Genomic DNA, 21,835 nt, shown 5'->3' on the forward strand with positions numbered 1-21,835 from the left:
GGTTATCTATAGTGTTAAGGATTTGATCCCGTTATATAGATAGGATAAGGAAAGATTAAGGAGATAAGACTTTTCTCATGGGTAGGATTACGTGTTATTGAATTAGGCTTGCAATTGTTCACGCGCCTATATATCACTTATTATCCATTCAATGCATCATTTTCCATTGGCGCGAGTGATTTTTCATATAACGCCGAATTAGGCAAGGTGGAGGCCACCTCCACCAGAGCGTTGATTCACGACATTTCCAAGTTGGAATGAATTCTCTTTGCTTTATATAAGAGATTTGGACGGCGCTTCGGATGCCTAAGTAATGCACGTAGATGGTGATGTACTGGCCAAGATTGATATGTGGAGGAAGGCACATACTCGAGCTCATCAAAGAAGCGGGTGGACGACGACACGAGAAGGATGGAACATGGAATTAGAAGAGTGAAAAGGCTGCTGCTTGGAATGGTAGAGATACGGCAGTAGGTTAGAAAGAGATGCAATGCTGAGTGTTTTCAAAAGCTATAGGTATACATCCGAGTACTTGAACCAGGAAGCGACAGTATAGCTCGACACTGGATAGCTGCTTCCTATGCCGTCAAGAAGCATCTTGTGGATGCCTATACTGAATGACAGCGACGGCATGCTATGCGGCACCCAGGTCGTGTCTCTATGCACAAGGTCGGAGGCGACCACTGAAAACGCAAGGGACCATAAGGCCAATCCTATATCCCCTAGCTTCATACCCAACCAAAGATCCTTCGCCGAATCTCAACACCCACCCTTATCCGCTCAGCAGCTGCACCGTCTTTTCCACTCATCAGACTCTTGTTCTCTATCGCTCGTCTACCCAGAAAAGGCATGACCTCTGCCAACCTGCCATATGCGACGTATTTAAGAGCGACAGGCTTACCATCATTGACAAATCTGTTGGCTATTTTGAACGTCAAGTTATCCTTCATGCCATAGAGCTGAGCCACCTTGACTCGTCCCCGTACGTCCTCGCGAAGCTTCAGTTTACCCTCCTTCTCCTCTGCCAAACCATTTTGGACCAGGGTATCACAGAGCAAGTTGCAAGAGTTGGCGTTGTGAGTCCCAAAGATGACGCTCAGCGCTCGTTCTGGGTGGGCAGATTTGAGTTGGAAGGCAAGGGTAGCCATAAGCGTAGAAATGGATTCGTTGTAGGCATTGTCGGTGTCGGCCTTGTGGGGCCAGATGGGGTCAGCGCCGTTACGACCCTCGTCTAGCCATTTTTTTCTTTCCTGCTCAAAATAGGCGCCTCTCACAAGCTTAACACCCAGGGCGTATCCGTTGGCTTCTGCATGCTCGATAGCATGGCAGAGATGGGCCGGTTGGCGGCAGAGGTAGGACTGGAAAGTACCAAAGATGAGAGGGCCTGTCCAGCTGCCATCCTTGGATGGCCGGTTGAATTCTTGCGAAAGAAGAAGGGTGTAGGCGTCAAGAACGGGTTGGTACCAGGTGTGCTCGGCGTCTACGAATAGGCAGACACTTTTGGTTGTCAGCGCACCCTTGATCACACTGGCTTACCCATTGTCTTTGGCTTTCTGACTGATCATCTTCAACCTACACCAAAGCTCTCGTAGCTCCTCTATATCGCCCTCTCTCAACCCTTCATCACTGTCCAAGACACCCATCTCGTCCAGCTTGTCCTGCAGCGAAAGAAGCTCCGTACCCGGACCAAGATCTTGACTACGAGCGACAATCCTTTCGTCTGACGTCTCGGGAGTACCGGGGTATGGCACAAGTCTAGAGCTATTCATAGGCGAGCTGGACTTTGTGAGAGGACGCAGACGGAGAAGGGTGTAAGACGCTCGCTGGAGAACGTTGCAGTCGACAAGGCCAGTCTAAAACGGTGTTATCAGTGCGCTGGATAGGGAACGTCAATGACCAACTATCTTTAGGGCGAAACCGGTGACCCCTCGCTCTTCCACAGGTAGACTTTTCTCGTACTCTCCAGCCTTTTCCAACGCATGCAAAACCTGGATCATCTTTTCTTCCCTCTGTTTTTTCTTATCCTGATCAAGTCCCGTCTCGTGCAGTTGAGACTCGTCCACCTCGGCAGAGTAATTCAGTATCGCGCCAATGCCGCTGCGCCTCAAATCTTCTAAGGCTGGGATGCACTCCTCAACGGTTTCCCCTAGGACAAACTGCTCGAAAAAGGTGCGCCGGATGATCCACTCGGCCGAGGCTCTCAGCGGCGTTGCACTGATAAACTTGAGAAGCGCCGGAGAGTAGTCGACGGCGCCAGGAGCAGAGCAAGACGCCCAGACAAACCACTGCCGCAAGAGCGAGGCAAACGAGACATCCGCAAGAGAAGAGTCCTCGACCAAGGGAGGCCCCGCCGAGATAGCAGGGAACAGAAATACGCCAGCGGGCAGCAAAGCGAACGTGAGATACATCCTGCGGGTGCTTTTGCTTGAGCTGCGCCATGGTCGAGGGCTCGACACCAGCCGATGCTGGCTATGGCGTCCAGCTGGCTGCAAAGCGGCCGTCCATCTGAGTAATCCCATCATCAGTCTCATCGTTGGTCTGTCGCTGGCTTGTTATCGACGTGTCACTGTTTCGTCCGCTTGCAACAATTCGACAAGATGGAAAAGAGAATACAACATTCCAAACCATTCATCCCAACACTAGCTATATCTATTCGACAGGCCAACTTTTTTTTTCTTCCGTTTATCAACAAAACTCACTATCACAATCCAGGCACGTCGGCATTTCCGAGTTACAAGGTAACAGACAACCCACCACTCGCTAGGGTCCGACGGCTGGAATGTGATGGAACGGCAGTACCGAAGAGAGACTGAAGCCACAGCGTGTGGAGCAGTGACTACGGGATAGAAAAGGACGACGCAGAGCGGGATGGCTGGGGTATAGCCCTGTCCAGCAGCTGTTATCTTTTGCTATGGCACAGCGGCTGACCTCGTATATAGCGACACGCAAGTCCCCGCCTCGTGTCCACACAAATCACCCACCATCCTGTGATACACCACGCTTGTCTCATCTGACCCAGCCGCTGTCACTTGACTGTCGCTTCGCTGTCGTGTCGGGTAGCGCCAAAGTTGTACGTCCAGTTGGAATGGACGGGTAGCGACAGCCATCTCAAGTCTGTAGGGTATATCGTCTCCTCTCGATGACTCGCTGTCAACAAAGAACCCGAAAGAATGCCGATACATTCTGGAAGGGCCCTTGCCGATCTCGGCAAAAGGGTTTGTTTATCCTTTCGATGGAGCTTACGTATGATTGGGTAGAGATGGTTTCGGGTGTTGGAAGGAAGAGATATGGAGAGTGAGGCTGGGAGAGCCTTGTTGCTTGGCGGTAGACGATGGGCGTAGGTGACAGATTTGTAGAGGGAGAATGCGAGAGCAGGGTTGGGAATTTGGCGTAGAGATTGTTTATGGGAGATATGTCGTATCGTCAAGGACTGGCCGAGAGACAGACAAAGAGGTTGGGTCAAGTGTCGAGGAAACGGCAGGAGGGTTGTGTCTATTGCATGACGTTGGTGGTCACTGGAAGGCTACATTGGCGTGCGTAGAGTGGGTTTTGAGACTTGGCATTGGCATTGATTCAAACTTTCATAGGTAATCGCTACGCTCCTTTATCTATGACGAGGATCTATTGGCTTCTCGGGTGACTTGTTCTCTGGTCAGATACCGGCTCACCATTTTATGCGAGATGTGCGATCCGTTCTGACCGGTCTTGGTGTGGCGTGGTATGGCCCAGAAGAGGAGCGAGGGTATGTCATGGATGGACAGAGGCTAGAGTAAGGATGGCGTTGCTCGGCAAACTGGTAAGCACTCTGTATGTGAGAATGGATTTCATTCGCTTTACAGTTGGCATAGGTTGCTCTTGGACTGATACACGCTGGATTCATACTCACAGACATAACCTCCTTACTCATCTCTACTGACAAAACACTACTGTGGCACAACTTGAAGAAATACCCAGAAGCTCACCGTCGTCAATCCTTTCAACTCTCTGACAAACATTCCTTTCACAACCTTTGCTCACTGAAATTCCATGGGAAAATGCTCACCCAGGAAAAGTTGTTGCTCTCTGTCCTGTTTAGCCACTCGAACAGCGTCTCTTGACTGCTATGGTGAATTTCCTCAAATCCATCTTCAAGCCCATCTCAGCTCGCCGCAATAGAGAGACACCATCTCCGACGTATCGCGACACCCGCCAGAATGATGCGACCGCTGCGCACTATCAGTCAGGACGAGGTAGTGAGCAGACAGAGGGAAACATGAGACGTCTCCTGGAGGTGTTGGAGGATATTGAGACATCCAAAGATGATGGCAGGATTACACCTTTCTATGCCTCTAAACGGGACAGCACAGCGGACCCAAGTCAGAATTCGACTTCAAGTCATGGCAGAAGACTGTTGGATGCTGCTCTCCAGGCCTGCACAGATATTATTGGTATGTGCTGTTGCCTGTCTCCATCTGACAGTTAAAACAGATCACTTGGAAACCCATCTCGGAAATGGTTCAGCACGAGTTTCAGATGTGCATTTGTTGGGCAGAATGGTGAGTCTATTGGAAGCTCAAAGAGACGAAATGGAGGATATGAGGCCATTTGTTCATGGACGTTTTCCCTCTTTAGGTGGGTGTTTCTTGCTCGTCGCTATGCTGCTAACAATGGAGTCCAGTGACACTTGAGCAGATCTATACTAAAATCGACATTGAAGTCGAAAACATTACAAAATTGCCAGAGACAAATGCAAAAGATACGTTGGCGACGCTTGTTCAAGTGTTGCAAGAAGGTGAGCTTGTGGATGGTTGTGCGATGGATTTGCGTTGACAATGAACAAGGTCCAGATTACTTGATTGATGTCTGTCTTTTATCTGCGATAGTATGGTACGCAGAGATTATCGACCCTTCTTTCGCCGCTGGTATTCGTCAAATTCTTGACAAGGCGGTAGAAAACAAGAGCAACTTGGTGACTTTTAGAAAAGCGTCAGAATCTGTTGTTGGTCTCTGCACATCGCTGTCGGCTGATGTATTGGATGATCAAGAGTCTAGGGATGCGTATGAAGCGATTCATATGTTGTTGAAGCTGGTAAGGTGTTTTCAAGAGTTGTTTCAGATGACCGACTGATATGATTTCTCAGCTTCAAGCGAGAGTAGTGACGAGCGTAAAAGTTTCCTCTACGTCGGCCTTGAGTAGCACGGTGGATACACCGCCCACACCGCTGACTCTTCCCGTCTCACCTTTTGCCAGTCCTGCTCTATCCCTTACCGGAGGTTCGTCCTCTTTTGACCCAAACGTCAGAAAAGTCAATATGGACGAGTTGCAAGCAAACTTTGGCTCTGGAGTCGCAACGCCATCTCCCCTGCCAGGTCTGTCTTCGTACAATGCCACACCTGGTACACAAGACATCAAGAGGTCGGCCTCTCCAGCAAAGTCAGAAGCAGAATCAGATGAGTCGGAGGAAATTTGGGAATACCGTGGACAGCTACTCACTCGTTCTGCCCTCGATCTTGTGTTACGGCAAGAAGCTCTCGCCCAAGCAGACAGTTCGGGGCAGTATGCAGGCGGCGTTTCCTGGGACTCTCTTCGAAACGCATGGATTCCGCAGTGGGCAAAGAAACTCAAGGTCAGTGATCTGGCAGAAGGTGAAGTGCCAGATACGAATCCTCTAAACTTTGAGGAGAAGGAAACGGATGAATGGGACAACAAGATTGGGTGGTACGGCGTGAACAAGGAAATGTTTTACAAAGAAGATCCAAAGTGGGAGTTGAAAGACTAGCTCACGTCTTGTACAATGGTTATATTCTGCATGGTTATCAAGCCTTGACTTTTTCCAATCCTGGTAGATAGTCATAGCCACCTTCTTTCCTAACGTTGTCAAATATCTAAATGGCGTCAGGTTGCTGTCGGAACCGGCAACTTACCTCCATTGTCATGAGAGTCTCTGCATGTGGCATCACTGGGTTCTCCAGTAGTCCCTCTTGTAGACATCTTGCGACTGCATCTGCCTCCCAATACAAGCCAAACCCATCAAAGCTCATATCGACAAGCTCATCCGGTAGGTAACCACCGTCTTCTTTTTCCAAGTCAGACAATCTTCGAATTCTATACTTTTGAGGGCGAGAAGTGTGTCCATGTACGAGAATCTCCCCTTTGGACCCGACGATACGAGTATGCTGGTCTTTCTGGGTGGACGAGAGCAGATTAGTAGAACCTGACCAGCATCAGAATTATCCTGGTAGCACAGCGACGAAACGCACAGTAAGCCATGGCATTCAGCTTGGGAAATGTCAAGGTAATGCTTGTTGCTATGTCTACCCCAGTATCACATAGCAGCATCGTACTACCAACTTTTGCTGGAGGGGTACGCTCATTGAGGGGATGGCGATACAATAGCATCAAAGTCTTTGATGCAGGTCAACTCTTGATGTCAATGTCTTCATGATCCGCACGCACCCATACAAGCGGATAAGGACCTATATCGAGAAGACTGCCGCCAGCAAGCTCAGCAGAAAGTAAGCGGTCAGTAACGGGTCTCTTCTTATACACGTCCATGGCATGATCGGAATAGATACACCGTATGTCTCCAATCAAGCCATCTTCATGGACGGCTTTTTGGATAGCAAGCATAACAGGGTTGAAGCGAGTCCATACAGCTGTTTCTGTTGGTGGGCTTCACAGCATCAATGGCGAGCTTGGGCTTACCTTCCATGAGAAAGACCTTGTTAGCCTTGGCGATAGAAACAAGCTGCTTCCATTCCGCCGCATTGAGAGTGGCAGGCTGCGTTGTGTTTGCCCACGAGAACGATCATTAACACATGAAAAACATACCTTTTCCAGTAGACAATTCTTTCCAGCTTCCAGAGCCAACTTGGCATCTTCATAATGAGCAACATTCATGGTGCCTACATAGACAATGTCTACATTCTTTTCCTTGTCAGCAACATGTCTACCTGAAAATGAAGGATAAACTGACAGGATCCTCTACCACTTCTCTATACGATCCATACGGCCTTGGCTTAAAGTCTACGAGCCCAGCCTGTTGGGCAGCAGCACCGTCAGGTGTAAACTTGTTGACAAACTCTTTAGCCTTGAGGAGTGAACGAGACCCAACAGCAGCAATAGCATGGGAAACATCCGTCACATTGCGGCTGGCCATGGGACGGGAGATATCTTGAGCGAATTCGGAAGAGATCCCTAAGAGTAATGAGAAACAGGCTTTTACTATCCATCGTATACATCGAAAAAGCACTCACAGCCGCATCCAAGAATCCCCCATTGAGCGACAAAGGGCTTTTGTAAAGACATTTTGCGTAATTCTGATAAAGATGAAAGATTAAAGAGCAAAATAAAGATAATTGAAAGTGTATCTTTGAACCGAATTCGGTCCGAATTAACCGACATCATGAGATTTGCCCACAACACTTTATGTATCTTTGGAAAGGCAAATGTTTTGATTCTTATGCATTCTATGGTTGTATTAATGCTACTATGCTTTTATGGAAATGCTAAATATGAATACAGATGGGATATCGTATGAAAGAAAAGAGGTATTTCAACTCTACACCTTGCTGAGGAAATTTGATAACGATAATTGGGCATACTCGTCTTCTGGTGGAAGATCATCCAACCTAGAGTTGCGTCAGCGGTCGATATATATCTACAAGCAAGAGGCGTGGGCACTTACTCTTCCAGCATTTTACTCATGGATGCTGTACCAGTGCCAGGTTGCTTGGCTTTGGTAGGTTCGCCTTCAGCACTGACCTTGAAGAGATCGAGCACTTCTCCAGTATTCATTGTTCCCAGACCAGCATTTTGCTGAGTAATCACCGATGAGGCAATATTGAGTTTAAATCGTTGTAGCCTAAAAAACCATCAGCACGAGTTTCATGAGATGGCGGATGACAAGACTTACCCCATTATCTTTTCTTCCAATGTTCCCCTTGTGATCAAGCGGTACACGTTCACAACTTTCCGTTGCCCTAACCTATGCGCTCTGTCCATAGCTTGCAAATCCTTCATTGGATTCCAATCGTGATCGACAAAAATGACGGTATCGGCACCTGTCAAGTTCAATCCTAGACCCCCAACGCTAGTTGTCAATAGCAATACGTCAATCCTAGGGTCAGCATTGAAGGTTTGTACGATAGCATGTCGTTTACGGGGATCTGTAGATCCATCTAGGCGCATATAAGAGATTGTGGGCATGTGGGTGCCGAAAAGATCTTTCTCAATGAGGTCTAACATCGGACGAAGCTGACAAAAGATGAGTACCCGATGTGACGACACATCGTCCGCTAATTTATCAGGGGGAAGACCAATGCCACAGTCTTGTAAGAGTTGTCTAGAGGAAGAAAGTCAGAGAAAATTTATCGCATAAAGCGGCTAACTTACTTCAAAGCTTCCAACTTTGGTGCGTGCGATAGATTGTGCAACCCTGGGCATCCGCCAATCTTTTGTTGAATCTCCTTAAACCTCGCTGGCTCATTATCCAGCACCAATGCAGGGTGATTGCAAAGCTTTCTTAGATATTGCAAGCTTTGGAACACATGAGTCTGCCCTTGTACTGGAGTAGTCGCTTTAATCTCCATACCTGTTTCTTCTGCTGCTTTGGACTGAGAAAATTCATTGTAAAGCTGTTGTTGCACAGCTGAAAGTTCGCAATAGTAGTCTTGAATGATCTTGGGAGGAAGATCGTTGAGTACATCTTCTTTAAGCCGACGAAGAAGGAATGGAAGAACTTGTTTATGGAGAGCATCAAGAGCGTTTGCGGCTGAATTGGCATTATCAGAACTGTAGTCAATATCAAAGACAATCACCCACCTGCTTCGCGCTCCTTTGGCGTTGCCTTTCCTTCTCTATCAGCCAAAATGGGCTTTGAGAATTTTTCATTGAATGTACGCTCATTACCCAAGAAACCAGGCATCAAGTAGTCAAATAGACTCCAAAGCTCTAAAACATTATTCTGAATAGGCGTTCCAGAGAGTAACAGCCTATGCTGGGTTTTGAGCTGTTTCACTGCTACTGCCAGCTTCGTTTTCGTGTTCTTGATGATATGTCCTTCGTCCAAGACACAGTACAGGAAGTTGAGTTTAGATAGTTCGGCAATATCCGAACGAACGGATTCGTAGGAAGAGATAACCACATCATAAGAATGGAGATTACGTCGGAGACTTGCTCGTTCAAACGCCGTGCCCAAATACTGGAGAGAACGCAGGTGGGGAGTGAATTTTAGGATTTCATGATACCAATGCCCAGTGAGAGTTGGCGGGCAGAGGATGATTGATGGAAGATGAGCAGCGTCCACCGAGCTCGTGGCTTTATAACGTTCAGCACGCTCATGGTGCTTGCTCGCAATAATACAAATACTTTGCAGACTCTTACCAAGACCCATATCTAAGCAGTTGTCAGTTACTCATAGTCGACCGATGCTTGAAACTCGCCATCACAAAGAATGCCATGTAATTGGTATTTTGCCAAGAATGCCAGCCAACTAACACCGTCCTTTTGATACTGTCTCAAGTCTGCCTTTATTTCAACAGGAATTTGATATTGTTCAGCTTTGTTGCCATCCAAAAGCTGCATAAGGAACTTGCGCTCTTCGTCTCTCTTTGCAAGTAGTTCGGCAGCAAAACCAGGAGGATCAGGAAGGCCAGATTCCAGAGGTACCATTTTGATAAGAGATGCAAAGGTACTGGTTGAAAGAAGTCGAACATTCTCATCTGGATCTGACATACGTCCAAGAATAGGTACAATAAGGAAAAGGACATAAGGCAAAGCTTTGATATCAAGTAATTTGACTATGCCTTCATGTAAAGTGAGTAATCATTTCCTCTCAGATTAATTCGCAGCTTACGATGAATGGCTTCCACAGCCCCTCGTCTAGAATGTAACTTTTTGGCGTCTCCAACTAACGGTATCACATCATCAACAACCCGTTTCATACCTACGTCCGTCATCACATCACACATAGCTGCCAAACATTGCGCCGCTGTATATCTCAGAACGGAAAAGGAACTAGACAATATGGTGATAACTGGTGCAAAGAGTGACTGTAGGTGTGGGTGAAGAACGGGATTTAATTCGGAGATAATAACGCGAAGGAATGTGAGAGTATCTACAACATCTTGACCTTTGCTGTTATCTGTTAGTGATTTTTCGATCTGTTCCATATCCGTCGCTAAAGGGTATAGCTTAGCAAGAATGTCATTGATAACAAATTTGCGACTCACAGTCATTAAAATTATTAAGTAAAGCCAAACTCAAACCTTCCCAAAATTTTGGAACCTTTATGAATAATTCTACCCCAAACTTCATGGCTAAAGCCTTGAAAGCTTCCAAAGCTCCCCTTCTTGTGATTCGCCCTGCATATTGCTCGGGTGTCTCTTCCACAACATCCTTTTTTCTTGTTGTCGCCATACTAGATGCAGCTTTGTCTTCAGTGAGGGTAATAATACCTTCCTTAGCATCCGAAGCAGTAGGTGTAAAGATGGGGGCAAGAGTAACATCAAGACAGAGAAAGGTAAGCAAATTCTTAACAACTTTATCGGATGGGTTGACACGAGCTGTGAAGAGAGGAGTGGTGGTGTAGGCAATGAAACCAGACACCCAAAAAGCATCCCGCATTTGCAGAATCTCGTTCTCTTCTTTTTTGATACCGTCCATAAGGCTTTTAATGACAGGGCCAAACTTGGCAGGCATGACTTTGAGAGCAACAAGAGCGCCTGCTAAACCTGCCGTAACCTGCACATCATACTTCTCTTTCAAAACAGAAAAGTAACCTATAGATCCTACAATCTTCATCTTTCGATCTTCCAGTGATGATAGAGAGTTCTTTTTCACATTTTTGGAGAGTTTGCTAACCAGATTGTCGTAATGAGTAGTGATAGTCTGTTGAGCGATATCAAGCGAGAAAACGTCCGGTTCATCACTTCTGAAAGCGTCGATGCGTTTAGGTAATATCGGGACCTTGTCTTTTCCAATTTTGCCTTCTGTAGTGAAAGCGGAAAGTAATGCAGCACACTCAGCAAACACTTTCTGAAGTAAAATACCCATCTCGTGATAGGTTGAAGGAGGAGAGTTCTCGACACGCTCGACAAGGATAGTAGATAGTGACTTGGCGTCTTCGTCTGATTGTCCCAAACTGAAAGTTGTGGTGTCCGTGGTTCGGCTTTCAACATCCAGTGCCCATTCTTGTATGATGACAGAAGCGATGAAGGTCTGATGGGCGCTCGATGAATTCAAATAATGCCGTAAAAGATCCACATCTGAGACTTCTATCAGTTTGTATCTTCTCAGTAGAGCCAAAGCTTTAGCTCCTGCAATCCTTGTCTCCAGTGCTGTGTCCATTGACAATAATGACATGTCTCCTGCCATCATGGCTTTGTCAACATTATGGGTCTGACCAGTGGCCTTGGCCGGTTGACGAAATAATGAAGGATTAAGGGGTGCACCGATAGGAGACATGACAATCTCATACCAGTCCTGAACGTTCTTGCCCAATATGTTGTCGATATCATCAGACATATGAGATGCTTCAGCAAGAGCAGTTTCATATGCCTGGAAACACATATCCCGTACATCTTTTCGCTCTTCTAAAACGAGGTTTTGGAAAATGTACGGAAAGAAACCATCTGTTGACCATTTCCTTGGTATTGAAGATATACGGGCGAAAGCAAGGAGAATGTTGGCAACCGAGAGTCGAACCGCAGCGATCGGATGGCGAAGGAAAGCGTAGACTCTTGATATAAGGTTTTCGTTATCAACAGAAAGCAGAGCGATCACTTGGGGATGAGCAATGAGTGATCCAAGAAGATCCATGACTGCGCCTGTACTGCTTCCCAACTCATCGCCTCCCTCTGCAAGACATTGCCAAAGAGTTGAGAGAAGAAGGGAAAGTTCAGCTGTAGGTAAAACGCTCGCAAGGATTCCAGAGATTGGTGTTAACGCAGATGCGGCCACAGTGCGCACATCATCGTCTTGATCGCCAAGCCTGCTCCGATTAGTCTATAAGAAGTATATAAAAGAGAAAGTCACCCACGCTATTATTGCAGCATTGACGACATCTCCTAACATATCTATTTCTTCCCTCTCTAGGTCTGGCTTTTCATCCCCTTCATATTTTCCTTTTATCAGCAAATCGCCTCTAACAGCAACCTCGTATTTCAAGCCCAATAGTCCAGCATGCCGTACCTCCCAAGCAAACTTTTCTCCTTTTTGGTTTTGTTCTGCCTCCTTACCTCTCTTTGCCCAGGGTTGTTTGACCATGGTCATCAGAGTATTGTGTACTTCTACAACGGAAGATGTAGGTAGATATTTGAGGAAGACACCTAGCGTTTGAGCTGCAGTTTCGCGAACAGGAGCTATGACTGTATCGCCCACAAAATCCCCAAATCTGTCCATAGCCAGCAGATACAGTAGTTGCCTTGCAAGAGACAGCAGAAAGGCTGGCTGTCGAAGAGCAAAAGACGAGCTGAGAGAGCGGAGTACCTCCATTATTGCAAGAGCAGAGCCATGACGTGTCTGCCATGTTGCATCATGCAGGTCCGGAGCAATATCCAAGAGAACCGTGGTCCACGGCGACTGCCCCTGGATAAGATGAAGTGCTTTGCAGGACGCTATAGGGTTATCGTCCGAGCCCAACGAGGGCTCGACTTGACCGCCAGCTGCTGCTGCTCGGGCCTTAGCACCTGGATCGATGGTAATAATTTCTGCTTTCGGCTCAGACTTGACAGGATCAGTACTTGCCGAGCCAGTCGATGGTGATGGCACCCGCGAAGGAGTGGCGGAAGCACTGCCATTACCCGCAATTCTCTCATTTAATCGTCGCATCCTATCAGTCTGTCAGCGATTATTTTCTCAACAGCACACCAGCATTTACTTGTTGGCTTCTTCTGCCATATTCCCCTTTTTTCTCTTCAACATTGTGATTTGCCTTGCACTCAGCCCCTCAAAGATGTTGGTCGGTGGTTGAGATGGGAGGGATAGTTCACTGCTCGACGGTGCTGGCTTGCGTAAATCAACATCCATATCGTCATCTTCGTCGTCAAGGACCTTGTCTGTATCCTCCCACCCAACGGCGTCAATACCAACGCTTGCCATCATCGCTTTTCGGCGTTTCGCCTTGTCGCCTGGTGCTGGTTTAGAAGCATACTCACGCCCTGCTGAGGCGAGCAAGGCTTGGCTATTCTTCAAGACATGCAACAAGTCGAGCGGGCTAGTCGTCAAACGTTCCGAGTCATCTGAAATCTCCAAATTATAATCAGGCAGACTCTTTGCGAGCAAGCCGATAGCATAGGCAGCCGCATGTCTGGTATCAGACGACTTGGATTTCAACAGTGCCAAAATTTTCCCAACCGTTTCAAGAGCATCATTCCAAGCATCGGCCTCACCTCCACCTGATTCAAGTGTTAAACTACTCTTCAAGCCATCCTCTACTTTCCCGTCCTCCTCTTGCTTCACAGGTGCACAAACGGTAGTTTCAAAAGCCTTTGATGCGATACGGGCAATCTGCTGTGCTGCTGTATGACGAACTTGCTGAGATGTTCCACCATCGAGAAGAAGAATAAGCTTGTCCTGTCTTTATGCATGTCAGTTTTGCCCTCAACCTCTGCCTATAACCCACCGGAAAGACATGCCAATGCGCTTTATGACGCTTTGCAAAGGTGGACGACCTCCACTTTTTGGCAAATTACGTAACAAGGAAACAAAATCTGGTAGGTGGCGGGGATTCTTGTCGCGTCCCGCCAGCTTTATGGGGGCTCTTTTATGTCCGTTTTTTTACTTTTAGCTCGGTTCGGGGAAACACTCGGAGATATGATTTGTGGCATACGTGTGTTTGGTTCGTTAGAGTTGCGATAGAGAATTGTAAGAACTTTGGTGCGCGATGCATGCATTGTATCGGGATAGTTTTGTTGGGATTACTTACGCTCGTCCTGGGGTGTATCCATATCCATCTTTGTGCTTCTCTCTTCACCAGGGTTGCCATATAAGTGACCCATTTGAAAGCCTCATGCCCGACAGCGATATGGTCTCTCTGTTGACGTTGATTGTTAGTCTGAGAGCATCGCTTAGTATGGCAGGTTGACGTATACTCATTCATCTTCTTAGTTTACAAACAAATGTGTGGTTGAAGCGTCTTGCAGTCATGTAGCTCACTTCGCACCGGCCATATCTCTCCCATGATTGGATTCAGATATACCACACATCATCCTCTTCTATGAGATGGTTCTTGACCAGCTCAATCTCATCCTCCATCGCCATCGTGGCTTTTCTTCCTCTTGGAAGCATGGTGGCGGAGTCAAAATCTATGAGTCGAAAGCCGCCTTCAGGGTGCAACCGCCAGTGACGAGGATCTGGATCACCATGGAGTACTCCATGTCTGTGTAATTTGCGATAGAGTGTCACTATCTCGTTTCTGCATGTGTGTGAGAGGGCAAGATGGAAAGCATAGAATGGACACTCACCTTTCGTCATCAGTCAGAGTTGCAACATTGACAGGAGGACCGCAGTCTTCAAGTATCATGGTCCAAACCTCACACCACAATCCTTCTTCGTCCTCATCACCCAGTTTCAGTCTCCCTCCCCATAGTCCATAGCTCCTGGGCACAATTTCTCCTTGAAGTTTTTTGAGATATTTGGAGTAAAATTCGCATTCCTGAAAGACTGCCTTGCGGGCTTCCCAGCATGTAAACATGCCATGGGATGCTTCTCGTGGGAATCGTTGAGGATCCGTCATTTTGATAATGACCGATTCCTCGACAAACATGTTTCTTTTTAGATATTTTTGGAGCTTTCCATTGAAAGCATCCCATACTCTTCCGTGACTCAAGGAAGCATTCACATACAGCTTTCTCAATCCTCCTATATGATAATCCTGTTTTGGCGCAGAAGAAAACGCATTCTTCTCATCTTGTGGGTCACTTTTTTCGACAATCCGGGGCAGAGTCTCTTGTGAAGCATTAGGTGAAAACGGGCCATGCAGCTCTCCATCTGCGAGGAGACCATGCATGAATACATGGGGTGCTGAGATTGCTAGTGGTATGTCTGAAGGAGCAAAGACGAACTTGATGGGGATTTTGCTGAGGCCAATCTATCTTTTCGTCAGCTCAGCCCTTGCAATACGGTAAATATAACGACCTCAACTTCTGTAACTGTCACTGGGCCTTCATGCGTAGGAAACTTTCCCTCACTAATAGTCGGACTGACAAGTGGACAGGCAAGTGGTGGCTGAGCATGACTGTCGTCTGAATCGCTCATATATGCAGACATAGCAGCAATATACTGTGACGTGGATTTTGGGTTTAATCAAGACGATTGAATATAAAAGTTAGATTAAACAAAGAGTTGTAAATTGATCTTGCAGAAAATAAGAAATATTGCCACAAAAATTAGACGAACACGCGACTGATTTTTTGTAATTTAACTTTTTATTTTATGTTTTTATTTGCTGTGCATTCAAACAGAACTACAATCGATGGTAATATAGACTATATTAAGTACTTTTTGTGTCTTTTACAAATACAGCTTCCCAAGCATATTGCTTTTGTTACATATTGTGAATGTACATGGATATATTCATGAAGACCCGTCAAGGCTGCATCATGCATGGAAACAAAAGGAGCGACTTTCAGCACGCCTGAAAGTCCATATAGAGGAAGGTTGGCAATGGATACAATCTTGGTGGTATATGCCATGCAAACATGGCCAATTCGTCTCGATTAGAGTAGCTGATACATAGTTTACACCTTTTGTATATACTTTAGATAAACGAGCAATTAATAAGACTCAAAGGCCAACTCTTCACCCACGTTATGTGCTTGACACGTAGCGCTAGGAAAAACTGGGAATATTGCTGTTCAGCCATTCCATTCAGATTCTCTCAGTTGCCGAGACTTACCATTCACTTCTCATCATACATCTCACTTGTTTATCCCAACGCGTAGCATGGATGCTGCTTGGCTGCTTTGTGCTTCAAGCATCCAGACAGTCATAAAAGTAGAACACCATTCGCAGGTAGAATATAGCCCACGAACGTACGGGTTCTTGCCAGAAGATCGCCCACTTCACCGATGCCATATGCATTGGATACATGTGCCATCCTCTCTGGCGTTTGATTACCCTCACTGGGAACGCCCAGCCACAAAAACATCCTTCTTATCCTCCAACTAATACCGTCTTTGTCCACCTTCTACTCAAACATCTCTAGCTTTTCCGCCACAAACACTACCTGATGGCCAGTCGAGTGCTGTGGCAGCATATAGTAGAAACAGAAGGGCAGCGCTGGTTGATTTGGTTTGATTTTTCTCTGGGAAGCGTTGAATAAACAAATGAAATGTATAATTAATCTTCATCGGTCGTTTGACGACTCGTACATCTCCGGGATCCATGGATTCGGATTTCGGAATAATCATTCTGTAGTTTTCGCCTGCTTAAGCCAATTTGCTATATTCTATCAGGCGCGCCCATGGAATTTACTTTTCCAACTTGGAAAACATTTCGCTGCTACCAAGAATCAGCTCCAAAAGAATCTCATGCATTCAAGAAAAAATAAATGAGAGCAAACAGGATTGTGACTTTGATGGAATGCCACTGGGGCCCCGATTTACGTTCAGACACTACTGGTATCAGGGCTGTTCCTCCGTGCCTCTTACCAAATATTTGGTTCAGGGCATTTTCTTTTCGGTTCCCGTAAAAGATCAAGACCTACGTTATGTTTCTCTCTGTTGTCCTTTTGAATTTTTGAACTTTGCTTTCAACTCTGGCTTTCATTTGAACAATGTCCAAGGCTCTTTTCTCTGTCGCTTCTGCAATCATCCCCGCCGCCATTATCAAAGGCCAGGAGGCTCCCAGTTGGAAATACATTCCTTCAGCCTGCCAGAATCAATGCTCCAAGACGCCTGAGTTTGCATACTTGTATGAGAGAGGTGTTTGTGGGAAGCGCTTCTGGTTTATCGACCTTTGGACAAGATGCGTATACGTCCTCCACGGAAGTTTATGGCTGTTTTTGCAACAACTACCCCTCTGACGCCTCTCGTTGTGCTTCTTGCCTGAATTCTAATAATGCTGGAGCGTTCGCAAGCCTTTTGACTTTTAAACAGACCGAGTACCCCTCTGAAACCTTCAAATGCTTGTTTGAATGTTCTTGTAACACTTGCGGCTCCAAGGACGTTGCTTGCCAATGTAGGTTTTACCACCGCAAAGTTGCTTCTTGTCTGATAGTTATACAGGTGACGCGACTTATCTTGCCAGTATTTACGATTGCACTTTGTGCAATACGGACAACGGCAATGCTGGTACTACTCCAACTTCCGAATTCAACTCTCTCAAAGGCTCTTGTGCCAACTAAGATTATCCTGGCATTTCGCAAGGCTTTACTACCAAGGGACTGTCTACAGTTGCTACTGATCAGCATTTACACTTCATCATTGGCATCTATTAACTTACAATGCATAGATGGCTACGATGTAATTCTTCTCATTGCCTCTGGTGGTGTCACTGCTTTTGATACTGCTGCAATTGCTGCCGGTGTTTCCTCTGGTTCTTCTGTAGGCTCTTCTGCTGCCTAATCTGACGCTGCTACTTCTGCCAGTACAGTTGCCGCTTCTGGCTCTTCCGTCAGCATCACTAAGACTGCCCTTCCTAACAAATCCAACACCGCCTCTCACAGTGCGGAGTCTGCAGACTCCGCGTCAGCTTCAGCTTTATCTGGTTTAACCAGTGGTGCTGGCAACATCGCGCCTGTCCTGAACGGCGTATTTGCCGCCACTGGTATCGCTGTAACTTTCCTGTAAGAGGATTAATTTCGATGAGCTACGATGAGGCTGTACCAGAAGATCACGAGTTATGGGTATTCTGGATTATATAATTAGTCCTCTTTTATGCCTTCTTGTCAGCTACCCACGCACGAATACACCTTGAAAGATTCTGGTTCACTTGAAGACTCGATTTGCTTGTTCAGATCCACTGTAATAGCAGCATGTATATGTTTATTTTATGAAAAGGTATTTACATTGTATATTACTGTCATATCTTGCGCGTCAAGAAAAACCTTAAGCAGTTATATCTGTTCCTATAGTTCATAGCGGCGGGAGTCGCCGCCTCTTAGGATAATCATGTTATCTTTTACATCTGCGTCTTCACCAAACTCACAAGTTGTACATTATCGTCACAAAATCTCCAAAACCGACCAACAAACTATTACTGTCTATATGAACCATCAAACTGATCTCTTCGGCCAAGAACTCCACCTTCTTTACGTTCTTCTCGATTCGAATCTCCCAACAGGTGGATTCGTCTCATCCTCTGGACTCGAATCGTTTGCGAAACACGGCTTTCTATCCTCCAGCTATGCTTATTCCTCGGGAGGTTCTGCCTCTTCCGAGAATGGCAATAAGAATGTAATGGATGGACTGGTACGGTTTGCCAAAGCCGAGGTAGCCAATTATGCAAGCACCACAGGGGGATTTGTGAGAGATGCCTGGATTCTCGTAACGGATGCTCGAGCAGCGGTCAATCGAGATATGATGGAGATAGGCTTCAACAATGACGCTCTTGCTCAGAGGGTCGATCACCTGCTGGAACAGCTTCAAGTTCTTGACCAGTATCACGAGTCTACTCTACTTTCCCACGTTGGTAGACGATCATCGGAGCCTCAAGGTGTTGCAATGCTTACGCTCTTCTCTCGTGGTCTTAGTAAGCCGCCGGGGATGGAGGCGGAGCTGCAAGACGAGGACGATATCACGAGGGTACAAGAGGAGCTGGGCAAGAGGGTGGTGGAAGGGTACAAGAAGCTAGTTAGACTCCAAAAGGCACCAGGTCATCTGGCAGTATGCTGGGGGTTGATGTGTGCTGCTCTTGGACTCTCTATTGGTGAGCTTTACTACTGTCTGCAAACATTCCTTTGCTGATCTTTCGACAAGACCGTACTTTGCATCTATATCTCTTCATGCATGCGCGTTCTCTCCTATCTTCGGCAGTTCGTCTTAACCTCATTGGACCATACGCTTCTTCTCAACTTCTTCTTCACCCATACCGCCTAATCATTAAGGAAGAAGTTGACAGATTACAATCGTGTACGACAAGTATATTGGATGTGCAGGAAAAGGACTATGATGAGTTTTGGGCCTGGGCGGAAGATGTTGAAAAAGGCCCAGAAACGACATGGCCGTTGGGAGAAATATTAATGGGCAGACACGACTTGCAGCACTCGGCAATTTTCAACTCGTAGCACGAGCAAGTTGATGCTAGATTGCAGTTGCCAATAAAAGCGTGTTGAATGCCTCAAGAAAGACCTTTCATGATCCACGTCAGGTAGGGCTGGTATCTAGGGGAAAACTATATTGAACAAGTCGCTCACGCTCCTTATGGAAGCTTTGTGTTGAGAGAGTCTTTTGACAATCGTCGTTGATAGCACCACCGAGCGAATAGTGTCATCTGCGTCCGTAAATCAACATAGCTTGAGCAATCTTCACATCCAGCTCACAGTATATTTACTTCATATATTGATTCAAGAATAACTTGATGTGCGGTCGTTAAAAGGCAATGGCAATGCGAACCTCATATAACCTTTTGACCCTTTATTGCATTGACTTGATACGCCTTTGCAGCAATATACGCTACTTAAAGTGAGACGTGCCCTTTCTTGTTGTAGCATTTCCAAGTCTTCCTTTCAAAGTATGCATCTATAGGGATTTAGAATTCTATGGCATCCTACTAATCACTCTGATAGAAGCAAGCGATATCTAATCAAACTACAAAGATGATAAGAAGTCAAGCTGGAATCAGGCACAAGGCACAAAAATCACGTGCAAATAATCAGTCTTCCATACAGTGGAAACATCAAAGAAATTGATCTACAATTCATTTCTTCGTTTTCATCGTTATTTTGAATTTGAATTTCATAAATCAAGCTACGCTGTATCAAGATGGCAAGCGATTTCGCTCTCGACTGTCAAAACCTTACCTACTCGTGGAAAAAAGGCGACGATCCAGTGCTCAAGGACGTTAATCTTCAGCTAGAAAAGGGAGACCGTTGTCTTTTGCTTGGTGCTAATGGAGGTTGGTACACGCTATCCTCAAAACTGCAGGATATGTAGACTTAAAACGAATATAGCGGGAAAGTCAACTCTCTTGCGCATTTTGGCAGGCAAGCGCCTTACCAAAACCAGGACTTGCAAGATTTTGGGTCAGGATGTGTTTATGAATCCTCCCGGTGTATGACTCTTGCTGGCGTAACATGACAGAAATCTGATTGAGTTGATAAAGGGCGTCGTGTATCTCGGAACGGAATGGTCATCCAATCCCGTCGTCCGATCCGACATCGTTGTATCGCATTTTCTCGACTCTGTAGGGGGTTATAGGCACAAGGAGCGTAGGGATAAGCTATTGTCTATTCTGGATGTTGATTTAGATTGGTGCGTATACCTTATAGCTATCAAAGGGGTTTATTGCAACGACACCGTACAACAACTCAAACTACAAATGGGCAAAGCAGCTGACAATGTCTTGTAGGCACATGCACCAAATCTCTGACGGCGAGCGCCGTCGTGTCCAGCTCTGCATGGGGCTCATGGCCGAATGGGACGTCTTACTGCTCGATGAGGTCACCGTGGATTTGGACGTCCTCGTTCGAGCAGACTTGATTGATTTTCTGATTGGCGAGAGTGAGCGACGGGGAGCGACGATCGTTTGTAAGCGCCACGTAGCGAACCTGACATACGGTGACATGACCACTAACAGACCACCAGACGCTACCCATATCTTTGATGGACTGAAAGGCTTTCCCAACAAGATCTGTCACATGCAACTCGGTGGTACCCCTCGCGGTCTTGTGCCTTGGCCTCCTGTCAGTCCTGCTGGCATGGCTCCGCAAAGCGAGGAAGAAAGCCTGTTTGAGATGGCTCTAGAATGGCTGCGAGAGGATAGGGTTTTGAGAAGGGAGAGCGAGAAGGCACAAGGGAAAACTCGGGGACCCAAGGGTGATGTGAGTCGTCCATCGCTATCCCTACCAGAGAATGGGACACATAGGGCATACACATCGAACTAATATCAACGATTCCACAGACTAGAGACAGAATCACCTTTTTCCAAAAGTATGATTATTCCCACTAGACTCTAGATACCTAGAGCTGTTTGCTTCTTACCAAGCCCCTACCTTCCCCATAATACTCTTTACCCTTGCTGCTCCGCCAATCCAAGCCATCGCCAGCCTCTGTTGTCAACGCTAATACTCAATCTCTCATCTGCATCAACTGCACCTCTTCATCCCTTAGATACATTGTATGGTTCAACGCATCACTTACGTAAATTATCTCGCTGTACTGGATTTCAGGAGTTCATAGGTTTATGGAGGATTCTTTCTTGTTGAATAACGTCATTTCAGATCCAGGCACGGATTTTCTTTTCTCTTCCTTTTCACCCTTTATCTCTTTTCATCTTTTTTTAATTTTATTCATTCTATTCTTGCCATAATAATAGCAACAAGATGCTGCCAAGGGAAATTCTTAGAGGGCTATATATGCATTTAGCAAAGAGGCAACGTTGGAATATACATACAGCTGCTCATTCTGCCTCTCATTGAAACATAGCGACGTGGACACAAAGTTCCCACGTTCTGCCAGTTGGATTACCAGCTACCACTCTGCACCAAACTCTCTAGACATTCTATGTTTCCCGTTGCTTACTAGACTGGCTCAAAAGACGCTCTTAACGATGCCGTTTCAGCCTGGTTGAGGTTGAAAATGTATAGGTGGAGGTCGCCGATAACGACGAAAGGGTCATCACCATTGAGCATTGACCGCCAGACAGCAAAACTTTGACGACGCCTTGATATTTTATTTCTTTCTGGATCAATTC

At 46.3% G+C, this 21,835-nt stretch overlaps 8 protein-coding genes across 8 annotated transcripts; 4 read left to right on the forward strand and 4 right to left on the reverse strand.

The window, feature by feature from the left end:
* Positions 1–728: 728 nt before the first annotated feature.
* Positions 729–2,408, reverse strand: L203_105385 (uncharacterized protein; the record flags this gene model as incomplete). The annotated part of the gene is made up of 3 exons (XM_066214752.1): positions 729–1,531; positions 1,577–1,853; positions 1,902–2,408. 3 exons carry the CDS (start codon positions 2,406–2,408, stop codon positions 729–731), a joined length of 1,587 nt encoding a protein of 528 aa, XP_066070849.1.
* A 1,694-nt stretch (positions 2,409–4,102) lies between these two features.
* L203_105386 (uncharacterized protein) lies at positions 4,103–5,759 on the forward strand (the record flags this gene model as incomplete). Its single annotated transcript, XM_066214753.1, has 5 exons — positions 4,103–4,427; positions 4,501–4,611; positions 4,658–4,771; positions 4,821–5,068; positions 5,121–5,759. The coding sequence occupies 5 exons, from the start codon at positions 4,103–4,105 to the stop codon at positions 5,757–5,759; spliced, it is 1,437 nt and encodes a 478-aa protein (XP_066070850.1).
* A 106-nt stretch (positions 5,760–5,865) lies between these two features.
* L203_105387 (uncharacterized protein) lies at positions 5,866–7,288 on the reverse strand (the record flags this gene model as incomplete). The annotated part of the gene is made up of 7 exons (XM_066214754.1): positions 5,866–6,194; positions 6,241–6,385; positions 6,437–6,636; positions 6,686–6,761; positions 6,812–6,907; positions 6,957–7,177; positions 7,237–7,288. 7 exons carry the CDS (start codon positions 7,286–7,288, stop codon positions 5,866–5,868), a joined length of 1,119 nt encoding a protein of 372 aa, XP_066070851.1.
* A 253-nt stretch (positions 7,289–7,541) lies between these two features.
* On the reverse strand, positions 7,542–13,615 carry L203_105388 (uncharacterized protein; the record flags this gene model as incomplete). The annotated part of the gene is made up of 11 exons (XM_066214755.1): positions 7,542–7,611; positions 7,668–7,844; positions 7,896–8,324; positions 8,375–8,753; positions 8,804–9,376; positions 9,424–9,786; positions 9,837–10,160; positions 10,213–11,972; positions 12,021–12,812; positions 12,861–13,559; positions 13,605–13,615. The coding sequence occupies 11 exons, from the start codon at positions 13,613–13,615 to the stop codon at positions 7,542–7,544; spliced, it is 5,577 nt and encodes a 1,858-aa protein (XP_066070852.1).
* A 555-nt stretch (positions 13,616–14,170) lies between these two features.
* On the reverse strand, positions 14,171–15,250 carry L203_105389 (uncharacterized protein; the record flags this gene model as incomplete). The annotated part of the gene is made up of 3 exons (XM_066214756.1): positions 14,171–14,396; positions 14,446–15,071; positions 15,119–15,250. The coding sequence occupies 3 exons, from the start codon at positions 15,248–15,250 to the stop codon at positions 14,171–14,173; spliced, it is 984 nt and encodes a 327-aa protein (XP_066070853.1).
* A 1,507-nt stretch (positions 15,251–16,757) lies between these two features.
* Positions 16,758–17,547, forward strand: L203_105390 (uncharacterized protein; the record flags this gene model as incomplete). Its single annotated transcript, XM_066214757.1, has 3 exons — positions 16,758–16,894; positions 17,080–17,161; positions 17,209–17,547. The coding sequence occupies 3 exons, from the start codon at positions 16,758–16,760 to the stop codon at positions 17,545–17,547; spliced, it is 558 nt and encodes a 185-aa protein (XP_066070854.1).
* A 642-nt stretch (positions 17,548–18,189) lies between these two features.
* L203_105391 (uncharacterized protein) lies at positions 18,190–19,208 on the forward strand (the record flags this gene model as incomplete). The annotated part of the gene is made up of 2 exons (XM_066214758.1): positions 18,190–18,850; positions 18,901–19,208. 2 exons carry the CDS (start codon positions 18,190–18,192, stop codon positions 19,206–19,208), a joined length of 969 nt encoding a protein of 322 aa, XP_066070855.1.
* Positions 19,209–19,905: 697 nt separating this feature from the next.
* Positions 19,906–21,091, forward strand: L203_105392 (uncharacterized protein; the record flags this gene model as incomplete). Its single annotated transcript, XM_066214759.1, has 6 exons — positions 19,906–20,038; positions 20,094–20,194; positions 20,246–20,394; positions 20,492–20,670; positions 20,728–20,963; positions 21,044–21,091. The coding sequence occupies 6 exons, from the start codon at positions 19,906–19,908 to the stop codon at positions 21,089–21,091; spliced, it is 846 nt and encodes a 281-aa protein (XP_066070856.1).
* Positions 21,092–21,835: the final 744 nt, after the last annotated feature.

Source organism: Cryptococcus depauperatus, chromosome 7 (assembly GCF_001720195.1).
Source record: "Cryptococcus depauperatus CBS 7841 chromosome 7, complete sequence".
In the NCBI taxonomy this organism is placed as follows: domain Eukaryota; kingdom Fungi; phylum Basidiomycota; class Tremellomycetes; order Tremellales; family Cryptococcaceae; genus Cryptococcus; species Cryptococcus depauperatus.